At 37.5% G+C, this 14516-nt stretch overlaps 1 protein-coding gene and 1 non-coding gene across 4 annotated transcripts in view; both read left to right on the top strand.

Moving 5' to 3' along the window:
- The window catches only part of Parg (poly(ADP-ribose) glycohydrolase), a 102681-nt gene that overhangs the window by 12669 nt on the left and 75496 nt on the right, over positions 1–14516 (top strand). For all 3 annotated transcript variants that reach the window (XM_027389496.2, XM_027389495.2, XM_027389497.2), the window contains exons 5-7: positions 2579–2701; positions 2825–2908; positions 7470–7544. In XM_027389496.2, the coding sequence (XP_027245297.1) occupies positions 2579–2701; positions 2825–2908; positions 7470–7544 (282 nt within the window). The remainder of the gene's footprint in view (positions 1–2578; positions 2702–2824; positions 2909–7469; positions 7545–14516) is intronic.
- Positions 10117–10243, top strand: LOC113832598. The gene has a single exon (XR_003479909.1). It is a non-coding gene; the product is annotated as a small nucleolar RNA SNORA77 (small nucleolar RNA).

Below are 14516 nucleotides of genomic sequence, written 5' to 3'. Positions count from 1 at the left end.
TTGGCATCCTGGAAGCAAAGAAGAGAGAGGAAGAGGTAAGAGACTTACTTCCACTCGGACTGGTATCAAAAGTTCCATAGTACCAGGGCCTGGTTCCTAAGCCTTTAATACATGATCCTTTGGATGGTGCTCCAGATCAAAATGAACAGAAGTAATATTATGTGACCACTGTCCTTCCACTCCCAGTTACCTTCGTTTTCTTCCTTAGAGTTCAGTAGTACTGTCACCACCTTTAGGAAGTCTCTCAGCTCATGTGGTTGAATCTTTCTAGATTAGGTCTTTATAATACCACATACCTCTCATTCGTAGCATAATATACTTTTAAAAATGTATCATGTAATTATTTTCTGCAGTGAAATAGGATACCATTTAGGTGAACCTTGAAAGCATTCTGGTAAGTGAAGATGACAGACCCAAAAACCTACATGTTGCATCATTCCATTTGTTTAAAGTATCTAGAATAGGCAAGATGAAAACCTTACATTCCTACTCAAAGATTTACTTATCACTTATTATAATAGCTTTGTATGTACTTACAGTGGCACTAATATACACATTTATGTACATGAAAAGTTCTATGTTAAATCTTCTAGTGAAGGGCTGGAGAGATGGCTCAGTTGTTAAAGGCTGTGCTCACAACCAAAAATCTAAGAGTTCGGTTCCCAGTATCCACAGCTGTTTCTCCAGCCACTAAATAAATAAATAAATAAATAAATAATGAAGTCTTCTAGTGAAAAAATTAAAATAGTTATTCCTCAAGAAATTCAATGTTAGTGAAGAAGTGAAAAGTCTGTGTTGGAGCTAGAGAGATGGCACAGTGGGTAAAGTGCTTCACACATAAGCATGGGGACCTGTGTTTGACTCCTCAGCACTCATATAGAAACCAGGTGAGGAGTCGGGCGTTGATCGTGCACACCTTTAATCCCAGCACTTGGGAGGCAGAGGCAGGCGGCTGTCTGTGAGTTAGAGAACAGCCTGGTCTACAAGAGCTAGTTCCAGGCCAGGCTCCAAAGCCACAGAGAAACCCTGTCTTGGAAAAAAAATAAAACAACAAAAAACCAAACCAAAACAAAACAAACAAAAAAAAAAAACAGGTGAGGGCTAGAGAGGTGACTTAGCAACTATGAGCACTACTGCTGTTACAGAAGACCTCAGTTTGGTTCCCAGCACCACATCGGGCAGCTCACAACTACTTATAACTCCAGTTCTGGGGGATCTGACAGCCTCCTCTAGCCTCTATAAGCACTCTTATACATTTGGCATATTGACACAGACATGTACTCATAAATGAAAGTAAAAATCTTAAAAAACAAAGTTTGGTGGGACAGTGCTTACTGTAATCCTAACAGTGGGGGTGGGGGTGGGGGTGGGGTGGGGATGAGTGTAAGGGGTGGTGGACACAGGAGGATCCTTGGGGCTTACTGGCTAGCCAACCATTCTAGCCAAATCAGTGAGCTCCAGGTTCAGTGAGATACCTCTCTTGAGAATTAAAAGTGGATGGCCTGCGAGATGGCTCAGCAAGTAATGGTGCTTGCCATGCAAGCCTGACAGCCTGCCTTTGATCCTCAAAGCCAATGTAAGTAACTGGGTGACAGTGGTTCACGCCTTATCCCAGCACTTGAGAGGCACAGGTGGGCAGATCTCTGTGAGTTCAAGGCCAGCCTGGTCTACAAAGCCAAGTTCCAGGACAGGCTCCATAGCTACACAGAGAAACCCTGTCTGGGGGGTGTGGGGGAGCAATGTAAGTAAAGTTTCCTTTTGATCTCTACACTCACTGTGTGGGTGGCACATGTTGCACATACACATATGTCGTGCGTATACACACACAGTTCTAATTAATAAAGTGGGTAGTGATAGAGGAAGGCACTTAATATTGACTTACGGCCTCTGGCCCTTACATGCATGTGCATGTTCCTGCACATGCAATCTGTACCTGTGTGAACACATAAACACACACCAAAAAGAAAAACAAGTGGTGTCCAGTATGGTAGTGGTCCAGTAAAGGACTGTACAACTGCTTATTTAAAAGTTTCTAAAGACTTCACAGTGGTGAAGAAAATGGAAGTCAAAATTCAGGTTTAAATCGATAAAGGAAAAGTAAAGATAATAATTGCTATAACTGTACTAAGGGAAGATAGTATATACACAAACATATGTGAAAGAATTTGTTATGTTTCTGCACTTGGGAGTTTTCTGACTTGTCTAAAATGAATGGTTTGGTAAGAACTTGGGCAAAGGCTCTCAAACTAGGGCTATTTTCAGAGATGATGTTATTCCAAAATCTGGAGAGGGGTTTTATGTGGAGTCAGTATTTGGAGCTGCTGGAGTGGGAAAAGGGAGATAGGAAGCTGTCAACGTAAGCCGGAAGCTTGGGCAAGCAGTGAGGAGGTGTTAGCAGGATCTAACAATGCAGGTAAAAGTGAGAAGTCGGGTGTGGCAGCAGCTTAAGAGGGGTTTGTAAGGTTTCTTGCCTGGTCTTAACTCTGCAGCATTTGCCATGACTGCTTTGTTTGCATTGTTTTGTAGGAGTGTTTAGTTTTTATGCACTTACGGTTTTCCTATGGACTCTGTATTTCAGGTAGACCTTCTGCGAGCAGGAGATGTTCCAAAACCTTTTCCAACACATTATAAAGATTTGTGGGATAACAAGCATGTTAAAATGCCCTGTTCTGAACAAAACTTGTATCCTGTAGAAGATGAGGTAAATACAAAATTGGAAGTATTTCAGTCCCTGGGTCATAGATTAGCACTAGTTTGGCTTTTGAATTTGTGATGCAAAACAACTTAAAATGCTTTGATCTTGCCTACTTTTTTTTCCTGTAAGAATGGTGAGCGAACTGCAGGGAGTCGATGGGAGCTCATTCAGACTGCACTTCTCAATAAATTCACACGACCCCAGAACCTGAAGGTATGTTCTTTTCCAAAGCTGTCTCCTAAGTAGCTCAGAGAGGTAGGTCCTTTGTTTTATCACTCAAAGACATTTTTTGTTCGCAATAGCCTAGGCCCAGATGACAGCAATCTTCATATGCAGTGTTTGTATCCTATTACTTATGAAGGATCTCGAGAAAAATTCTTGGTTTCCATACAGTCACTAGTAATAGAGTTGTAAATGACTTGCCTAGAGCTACATAGAATAATGTGGTAAACCAGCAATAGACTTCAGCTTCTTGTTTCTCCAATTTCCTTCAGTTTAAGCCTCTTTTTTTGTGTGTGCTTGCTTTAAAATTATCATGCTTTTGCAATGTATTTAATAAGAAATCAAGAAAGAAATATGACCTCAGCACTGTTTGCCTAAAGGAAAACTGAGCCTGCCAATGATTAAAATATACATTAAATATTCTATTTTTATTGCCCTTAGTACTTTAGGAGTTTAATTATTTATTAATCTTACATATGAGCAGTAATTTGATTTTTTATTTAAAATTTTTTTATTTAAGAGCATAGGGTAATCATTAGATCCCCCCAATATCTACAGTATACACGAACATGAATATTTTGTTAAAGATTTAAAGACAAAAAAACCATAATGCTTATGTAAATAGTGGCATGGGACTCTATGCTTTACAAAAACACTATTGTTCATTTCCTTTCAGAGGCTTCATTTAGTATGGACACTTTCTTGGGTTCATGCTTTCTACCAAATTAATTGTAAGCTTGTTATAGTTCCTGTGGGTTTTTCCCTATTTTCTTTACATGAATAATGTTGATATATGTACAAGTATATATCTCGAACATTTTATACCTTTCAAACTGTGAATTTTTTAAAATATTATGTACAGAAAAAAATAATTATTTTGTATTTAATCTTTCTCTTATAGTCACAAACAATTGATGGTTGCAAAGTTGTGATCTTTTTGTTGATTAACTTGCAAATTGATATATTTTTTTTTGATCAACTTGCAAATAGGCATGATGGTGACCACTTTGATCCAGATCCTTTAGCATTCCAGTGCCCTGCTACAGTCGATTATTAGGATTGTTTTATCTGTTTAAAGCTCCACTAACTTTCACCCCTGTTGTGTTTGGGTCTTTCTTGGTCTTCAACTCAGGCTCATACACTTGCAGACACTTTCTGAGGACACTGCCCAAGCACCATTTAAAAAACACTGTTAGGTTTTTTTTGTCCTTCTGATAGACTTATTTTTTTCTTACAATTTCTATAATTGTTTTCTTTAAGCACATGGAATAATCAGAACATTCTGAATTAGTCTGCTCGTCAGTTCCTTAGTGCACCTTGGTTACTGTAGGGAGGGGCAATTGCTTTAATGTGCATTCCCTTTAGTTTATTTTATCAACAGAACAAGATAGTTTGTCAAGATTTCTTGTATCTGCTTATGGTAATTTCTTTGTTCAAAGAATGATATCTGAAAGGAAGAAGTAAAGATTAAGCTTTGTGATTGCTATAATCTTTGTGCTGTTTATTCATTCAGTGGTGGATTTGGGGAGTTCAGATAGTCAAAGTCTAAAAGAGAAGCAGTATCCTCAGTACTATTTCTGTTAATAGTGTGCTGGATAATTTGTCCAGATAGGTCCTTGTGTTTATTATTGTGAGCTAAGAAGAACTCATGTAGGTGATGGCTAACTGCAAACTAACAGCCTAATGAAGAACTCGTAGTAGATACTTTTGAGGTTTGAAGACTGGAGTCACAGTAAATCCATTCAGGCACACATTAGCGTTCTAGCTGGGAAGATGACCATCTAAGTTCCCCATATGGGATGTTACCAACTGTGGTTTGAAGAATAGCCAATCTGTGAGTCAAGCATGGCAGGCAGCACTTGTGGTAGCACTCAGGCGTTATCGATATGAAACTTACTGTGATGTTTGAGACTAGTGTGAGCTATATAATGATTTCCAGGCTAGCCTGATCCACAATATAGAGACCCTGCCTCAAAAAAACAAAGAAAAGAACATTGTGGCTATTAAACATGCTCAGGCTTTTTTTTTGTTGAAGTTATTCGTTAAACAATAGAGTATAGCTATCTATATAGCATTTACATTGATTTACTTGGATTATAAGTAACCCAAGCTTAAAGGAGGGTGCCTAATTATATGGAAATAAATACTATGCCACTTATATAAGAAAGTTAAGCATACTCAGATTTGGTATTCTGAAGGAGGCTTGAACCAGTCTTCCACAGATATCATGCAATAAGTTTATTGTGGTTAATCTAATTATAAAATTTAATGGAAGAAATTAGAAAATAACTGCAGTTTTAAAAGTTTTTTTTTATTAACCTTAAGGGGTCATAATTTGATGAATTTTGACATTTGTATATATTGTTGAAGTTTCCACCAATCAAGCTACTTATCATTTCTGTCATCACCAAAGCTTCTCCCTTGCCCCTTTATAATTCCTTTTGCTTTCTTTTCCGACCTCAAATAAACAGTTTGCTCTTTTTTCCACCATAGATTGGTTTATAATTTATGAGAGGAGACTTGTGTGCTGTAGTACTTGATTTAAACAAAGAATTTTGAGATTCACTCATGTGATTAAGTATATTCATACTTCATTTATTTATTTATAGACATTGCTATTTACCATATCATGCAATATTTTGAAACCAAATACCAAAGACTAGAAATAATTCTTTAAACATTTTTTAACACTTAAATGTTATTTTATAGCTTATGAGAGAAAAATAAAAGCTTTTACTTTTTATTCTATGGTTAATGTTTTTGTTTTCTGAAGGAACTTGAATATCCCTTGGTTCCAAGTAAATATGGTATATTTTTGTAGGTTCAGGCCTTAATGTAGGTACTTGTTCATTGTGTAACACTGTGTATTTTCCAGGAAGCTTATTTATTTATTTATTTATTTATTTATTTATTTATTTATTTTTGGTTTTTTGAGACAAGGTTTCTCTGTGTAGCTTTGGAGCCTATCCTGGCACTCACTCTGGAGACCAGGCTGGCCTCAAACTCACACAGATCTGCCTGCCTCTGCCTCCCGAGTGCTGGGATTAAAGGCATGCGCCACCAACGCCCGGGTTTTCCTGGAAGCTTTATATAAATGCTTTTAGGGATAAAACAATTTGGAATCTTTATAGTAATAATTTAACACAGTGGTTTTTAGACTTGTATATTCCTTCAGAAAAAAATATTGAATTATCTATGTAATTATTTATAAATTCTACTTACTAATTTATTAATGATATGAAATATGATTGAAGTAGATATTTAAAAGAATGGGATAAGATCTAATCATAAATAATAGTTTCTTCTGTACTGCTTTCTTCTGGATTGCTTTATGCGTATCTTACCCGTGGAAACCCAGTATATAGTATTATTTACTCAGATGATGAAAATTTAAACCAGTAGATGGCATAGTTTGACTTGCCATGCCATATAAATATATACTGGTGTGAACTGCTAGGCTTTGTACCACCATACAAAGTTCTTTACAGCTATGGTTGGTCTCTTGGTTAAGGTAAAAGTATGCTTACTTTTTTGGCTGTAAAATAATTCAACCCTGTAAGAGGGTTTGAGAAAAGTATATATAAAATTTCTGTATTAACAAAGTTATAGAAACAAAGTTGTAGTTTATAGAAACGGTGGGTCATAGGGGCTAGAGAGATGGCTCAGTCAGTAAAATACTTGCTGTGCAAGCATGAAGACCTGAATTTGGATCCCCAGGATCCATTTTAAAAAGCTGAGTGTGTTGTCTATAACTCCAGTGCTTAGGGAGATAGAGGAAGGCAGATCTCCAGAGCTTTCTGGCCAGCTAGTCTAGTCAGTTAGTTCTGGGTTAGCAAGAGACCCTGTCTCAAAAAATAAAGTGAAGAACATCTGATAAAGATACTGAACATGGACCCCTGGCCTCTACACATACGTGCACATACTTATACACTCATGTACAGGAACATAATGAATACACATGACTGTTTATACACACACACACACAGTAGCCCAAAGTGAGGGGAAAAATACCATCTTGTACTTTAAAACACTGTTATTCAATCTTTCTTCCTTTGAAACATTTTCTTGCTTATATCCTCCCCATGATATTTTAGTGCTGCATGTAACTATAATCTCTGTATGGGAATATGTAAAGTATATATAACTGTGTGTGATGTTACTGTGTGTCTTATATACATATATGTGTGTGCACAAAGAAGCAGATAACCCATAATACGTAAACACACGACATGTGATGTCAACCACAAGCAATTGTAATCTATTTTTTTAATCCCTTAAGGTCTGTCTGATTTTTGTCCAATAGGAGTACACTGTCCCCATTTAGAATGCATGCTTTAGGGTAATTATGTTTCCCTTCCATTGCTTAACATATGTAATCTCATTTTTCTTATGTGAATAATAAATTAATGTGCATTCTGTTTGTCCATAGCTACTAACATGGAATAGCTATCAGAAGGAAGCTTGCTTAGCATTAAGAAATTTACTGGAAGCAATTTATGAAAGATAACTTACATGACTGTGTAATGGGATTTTTGTTTCTATTTTTTCATAGGATGCTATTCTGAAATACAATGTGGCATATTCTAAGAAATGGGACTTTACAGCTTTGATCGATTTCTGGGATAAGGTAAAAGTATTTTATTTCTTTGGCTGTAAAATGAAACTACCAATGAAATTTTATTTTAATGGTTTTTCAAATGCTTGTTTTAGGTAGATAATTTGGGACTGAAATTGAATTTTGTTGTATTCCCTTGTTATAGAATATTTCTTATACTGTTAGTACTATTATCACCATATCTGTCCCATGACTAGATATTTTCCCCCTTTTGGTTTTTTAGACAATGTCTTAAAATTTTTTAGCCTAGGCTGCCCTCAAATTCCTGACTCTCCTGTCTCCTCTCTTGAATGCTGGGATCACAAATATGAGCCACCATACAGGTGGCTTATACATCATGACTTGATGTATAAAATCGCTACTACGTAAATATGTAGGTTGTTAAATTTTACCTTGTTATCATCTTCACTGTAGTAATGTGTATGCATGTATAATTACACAGTAGCACTACTGTGTAATAACATTGTATTACTACTACTGTGTATGTGTATATGAGAGTGTGTGTATTTTTTCCCTTAGTTCAAATTGTTTCTTTAGATAATCCCAGAAGTTAGATGTTGAGATGAAAACATAGAAAAGCACATAGCTCTTCGTATTCTGCATATGTGCTGTAAAGTAATTTTCTGAAGCTACTGAAACTTTCTATGCCCTCATTGTGATAAGAGCATTCCTGTAGAGCTCTTAAAGCATCAATAGCAGCAAGATAAGCAGTAGCATCTTTCTGTAAAAAAAAATGGCAAGAAATTTTTAATATTCATTTTGGAGTGAGGTATGGTGGTGTATATTTATCATCCTAGCACTAAAGAGGTGGAGGCAGGAGGATTACCTGTTAAGGGTAGCCTGGGTATACATAAAGAGATCTAAGTGATCCTGAACTATTCAGTAATAAATGGTAATTCGTTTGGGTGGTTTCTATATTTTTTCTTTAAAGTTGCTTGAACTTTGTACTCATTTTTGCATGAAAATGCATGAGTTTTTGTTGCCTTGAGATAACTATCCCAAAGTACAGTTGCTAAGATGTTTTTAAGCATATTTTTTAGTTTTAGAAGAAACTGCCAAACTACTTACCAAAAAGAGTGCCCCAAACAGTGGCAATATACTTTTGCTAAGTAATTAAGTTCCTAGCCAACAACAAATACTTTTATATATAATTTTTTAAAACTTAAAAACAGTTTGAGTTGTTTGCATTTCTCATGTTATTTTGAATCCTTTCAATTATTTATGCTTCATTTGCTAATAATAGAAACAAAATTGTTCTTAAAATATTATATACTAAAATGTTTACTATTCCACAGTTTGATTATATAAGAGAGAATAGTTGTTAAGCTGTGAACATGGGCTATGTTGTTTTTCATGTTAGAGTCTTTTCTTCCCTAGCTGTCTTTCAAGTAAATAATTTTGATGTAATTCAAATCATTATTATTTTCCCATTTCACAAATGAGTAGCTGTGATTTCAAGATGGGCTTGTTGGTCCAGGGTGATATAGTTTGTCTCTGGTGGGAACAGTCCAGCCCAATCACATGGTTGCCCTATGATTTCCCTCTGCACAGCTTGCTCCCTGCCTGCTGCCTCATTTTCTAAGCAACTGATCAACTCCCTTCCACCATTCTTTTAAAATTCTGTTTCTCCAGACTTAGATTTTTCTGCATACCCCCTCCAAATTGATGTCACACCACTTTTCTTTTTAATTTCTATGACAGGTACCTCTCTTAACTTTGATTTTGGATTCTTGGCATCATCTAGCAGGTTAAAGCACTCCAGGTAGAGGCTTGAAGGTCTTGAGCTCTGTGTCTCCTGGAACACATGGTACAGTGTCTTCTGTGTCTGTCAGGCACTCCCAATATCGGTGGTCTTGACTTCAGATGTGACCAGGCAGTCAGACTTGTTTTCAGAGTTATCAGTATCAGGAGAATAGTAGATGAAAAATGCTTTAAGTGAGTAAAGAGTGAGCTGTTTGTGATTTCTGTTACCAATCCCTTCCCGAGCACACAGCACCCTCAAATGCAATCACCTCCTGTGACTTTTCTGGTATTTCCTGTGACATTAATAGATTAAGAATCTCTGTTCTCTAGGACTTCTGACAGTGATCCAGTTGAAAGTAGTTGACTACTTTGTCAGGGGCCAGACAGGCATATTATTTAACACTTCATATTAATTAATGTTTATTGATTGAGAAGAGCCCTGAAATATGAAAGTGCAGTTGACATGGGAGACATTGCACTGCTGTCTCTTTATTTTCCGGAAGTGTTTAATGATCACAAATACATTTGTAAAAATGTATGTTGCATGTTTGTGCTTTCACATTTATTATATGTCTGGATCATGGAGACCTTGTTAAAACAGAATGCTGCCCACTGCTCTCCCCTTGGTTCCAACTTAGAAACTTGGGGACTTAAAACTGAATGTTTGTTATCAGGTTTCAGAGGTCACATGATGACCTGATGACTCTGTTGTCTTAGACAAATTATCTTATTCTTTTACATACAAGAGGTCAAATAAGCACTTTGATTACTGAATGAAAATGTTTTAAGATCTAAGCTAAGCATTATATCTGAAGCCACTCTTTAAAATTCTAGAATGCTTGCAGATTCACTCTGCACCTGACTCTAGCTCGGTCTCATGCCTTTTCTGTCTGCTAGAGAAACAGAAACAGAGGGTGCTGTGGCTACCTCTGCCTATCAGGGCAGTGCAGCTTCCTGGGGACACAGTGGGGTTTAGAAAAAAGAAAAATTTCTAGAATACCAATCTAATGTTTTATTTTTTAAAAAAATGATTCTGTCTTAGGCACACTGAATGTTGATTTTTAATTGTTTGGGGGGGGTTTTGTTTGCTTGCTTGCTTGCTTTTTGAGACAAAGTTTCTCTGGGTAACAGCCCTAGCTGTCCTGGAACTAGCTCCATAGACCAGGCTGCCCTCAAACTCACAGAGATCCACCAGCCTCTGCCTCCCGAGTGCTGGAACTAAAGGTGTGCAACACCACCGCCCAGCTGTTTTAATACTTAAAATGAACAAATAAATATGTTGATTTCTAAACTGTACATCATTAGCTATTTTGATAGAATAAATCCTAGCAATATGTAATTATCAAGAAAAAGTGTTTTATGATTTAAATGTGAAATGTCTGCACAGACCTATTTTGAACACTTGGTTCCTAGCTGGTAGTACTAATTTGAGAGGCTGTGGAACCTTTTGGGTGTAGAGCTGGCTCGCAGAGGTAGGGCTTAGAATCATGGAGATGGTCACAAGTCTTGTTTTACACCTCTGGGGCCACAACTATGAGCTGATCTTAGCCATACCTTTCCTGCCATGATAGGTGATACCCTCTGAAACTATAAGCCAAGTTAGATCTTCCCTTAAGCTGTGCCTTCTTATGTATTAGATTTCAGTGTTGAGAAAAGTAACTAGTGCAGAACATTGGCCCTAGGAAAGGTGTCATGGCTTCTATAAATTGGTCTATGAGGCCTTTGGAATCATTTGTAGGAGAAATGAAAAAGAGTTTGAAGCTGTGGGCTAGAGATGCCCTATTGTGTGTAAAACTTCTCTAATGGAGCATTCCGGTGCTGGTGCAGAAGTTCAGAATGCTGGTAGAAGTGCAGTCATGAGGTTATAAGGGAAACAGGACTCTTGTGGGAACTGGACTAGAGAAGCCACTTTACTTAGATCCAGGCAAAGAATTTGACCACATTCTGTTGTGTCCTGAAAACTGTGCGAAGAAATTCAAAAATAATAGACTTAGAAAGTTTCAAGACAGCATAGCATTCAGGTTGCTATATATATATAATTATTGCTTAATGTGTTTGGTGGGGCTTACAATGAAAATTCAAAGCAAAACGTAGAGCAGGAAGATGTGAAAAATGTATAGGAAAAGAATGAATTGGGTTAAAGTTGTAGAAGATAATGTAGAGTCTATATTGTTAAAGTCTTAGTATAATTAAGGACAGTTCATATTGGGACAAATAGAAAAGATGCCTTGAGGGCAAGACCCCAGCTGCTGTTGCTTCAACTTATAAAAATGCAAATTCATTTCAAAGGAGATTCCTGAACAAAGAGAGTTTCCTGGGCATCCTGCTTGAGCAGGACTCCCCAGGGCCATATTTTCCTAGGTTCATCCAGGGAAGCATTCAAATGCCACTGCAGCTTCTGGTAGAAGGGGCAGTGTTTTCTGCATGGAGCTGCTTTTACAGGCATGCAAGATGCAAAAGCTAGAGGGTTGTGGAGAGATGCATGAAGGTTCCAGAAAATCTGCTAAGCTATCAACACGTAGCAGTCAGATTCCCTGTATGGATGTCCTGAACAGCCTGTAGGTAGTGGAGGTATGTTGTAGATGCAAGGAATGGGAGACATTTATTTATGAAAGCTATTGGCACTGAATGTGATTCCAGAATTGTTAGAGTCAAAGCCTGGGCACTGGTAGCACTGGCACCCCAGACTTGGCCACCCATCTTCAATAGGCTAGTTACAGAGTAAAGTGATAGTAAAAAGCAAAGAAAGAAAGTATATTCATTGTAGCCATATCAGGAAAAGGAACTAGTAGAAGTTCAGTGACCTTTTACCACTTAAGTCCATCTTCAGGGTCCTGATGTGAGGTTTAGATTTAAGTAGAGGGCAAGAGGTGTGTATAATTAAGCAGTCTGGTTCAAGGTTTGGTGCTATCCATTTTTGACCCATCGTTCTACAGGCTTCAATAGTTCTTGCAAGGTAGTGTGCCAAGTCACAACTGTGAAATCTGGATAACAAGTTTTTTCTAGACAACAAGGCTTCACCTCTTTCTTTCCCCTACCATGAGATTCCTTGGAAAATACCAATTCCTTGTGGATTGTTATTTTAATATTTTAATAGCCAAAGGGAGGGACAAGGCATAAAGTCTCTTTTGAATATCTTCATTCTGCCCTGGAGGACATTAAAGTGGAATCACCTAGGAAAGAAGCCACATATGCTACAGACATCAGAGCTGGAGGGGCAAGCTACCTCACCCATGGGCACAGATAATACCAGCATGAGCCCCAGATGCTGGATCAGAGTTAGAGGGGCAAGCTGCCTCAGCCATGGGGTGCAGATAATGCCAGTATGAGCCCCAGACATTGCATGTAGCACTGGAGGGGCAACAAGCTACCTAAGTCATTGGATACAGATAATGCCAATATTAGCCCAAGACACTGGATGTAGAGATACACGGTTTGATTCTTACCCTCTTGTGTGTTAGTCTTGTGCTTATGCCTCTATTCTTCTGTTTTGGAATTAGATTGTTTATTCTGTACCATTATATGTTGGGAATGCTTATTTGGATTTTACAGGAATTCATAATTTGGGGATGGCCTTAATTTTTCAGAGACATTGATCTTCGGTGTTTTGAATAGTGTTGGAACTGGAAGTTGAACTAAAAATGTTTTGCATTATGAGCTGGCCATGAACTTATGGGGACCAAGGACAGAATGTTATATTTGAACATGAAGTTCTTCCACAGGGTCAAGTATTTTAACACTTGTTTCCCTGGCTAGTAGCTCTCTTTGGGGAGGTTGTGGAACCTATTTTACATTGGGCCTCGCTAGCAAACATAGGGCCATAAAGTTAAGTCTTATGGGTAACAACCTTGTCTTAGTTCTCTCCTGAGCCACTTTCTGCTTCCTGTCTCAGATTCCCACTGCCCCATCCAATAGCTGCTCCCACAGCCATGTTACCTGCAGGATGGACTAAATCCTCTCAAACAATGTCAGAATAAATCCATTCTCCCTGAAGTGTTTCTTGTCATAGTGCTAAGAAAAGTAGCTAACACAAAGGTTATATGGATTTAGAAAACTTACATAACAGTGACAATTTCTGTTTCTAGAAGGTGGTTCTAGATTCCAGTTCTTACCAGCAGCATATGAGAATCCTTTATCACCATGCCTTCCTCAGTGTATTTGCTGTCAGAGTGTGCAGGTATATATAAGCGCTCTGCACAGTATCTTTAGAGTAAGGGTTCGATGTGTTTGTTGAGTTGTTGCCTGACAAAGTGTACCTGAAGGTATTTGATATATTACTGAGAAAAGTAAATTTTAGCTAGGACAGAGTTATCTTTTATTAGTTATAGGGGGCTGGAGAGATGGCTCAGTTAAGAGCACTCACTGTTTTTCCAGACGACCTGGGTTCAATTCCCAGCAACTTACAACTGTCTGTAACGCCATGTCCAGGGGATCTGATACCTTCACACAGTGCATGTGAAATAAAGTTAAATAAATTATTTAAAATATATAAAAAATAATTTTATCAGTTATAATGGTATCAATGTAATATGAAACTTCTGATTTAAATGGCATGACTTCTCAGACTCTAAATAATTTTAATATTATTGGGATTTATAATTATAAGGTTAAAACTTGCCTTTTAAAATTTGAGATTCTTCTCCTGTGTATATCTTCTACATACTATAATTTTTACAGACCTAACGAAGTTGCTTTTAAGAAGAAAAAGAAGCTTTTTATACTATTTATTGAAGACCTCCATATATCAAAAAGGAACCGCTGTTTATTGGACCCTTACTTTTTTGAAATTTAAATAGAATATCCAATTCAGAGAGGAAACTGTAAACAGGTTTTACAATATGTACTTGCAGTGGGAATAGATTTTAATTTGGTCAGTTCCTAAACAAATTAGGTGAACATTAACTATTTACTGGATGTAGAAAAGATTAAGACTCCAAAGCCTGTGTACTTTCTATTGTAATGATGTTTGTCTTAGTTAGGGTTTCCATAGCTGTGAAGAGACACCATGACTATGGGAAGTCTTATAAGGAAAACTTTTAATTGAGGGAGCTTGTGTGCAGTTTCAGTGGTTCAGTCCATTGTCATCATGGTGGGGAACCTGGTGGTATGCAGGCAGACATGGTGCTGGAGAAGGAGCTTAGAGTCCTATATCGTGGAGGCAACAGGAATTCGGCTGAAACACTGGGCAGTATCTTGAGCATAGAAAATCTCAAAGCCCACCCCATAGCCACATACTTCCTC

The sequence above is a fragment of the Cricetulus griseus genome, assembly GCF_003668045.3.
Source record: "Cricetulus griseus strain 17A/GY chromosome 1 unlocalized genomic scaffold, alternate assembly CriGri-PICRH-1.0 chr1_1, whole genome shotgun sequence".
Lineage (NCBI taxonomy): Eukaryota > Metazoa > Chordata > Mammalia > Rodentia > Cricetidae > Cricetulus > Cricetulus griseus.
This window is presented reverse-complemented; position numbering and strand designations above follow the sequence as displayed.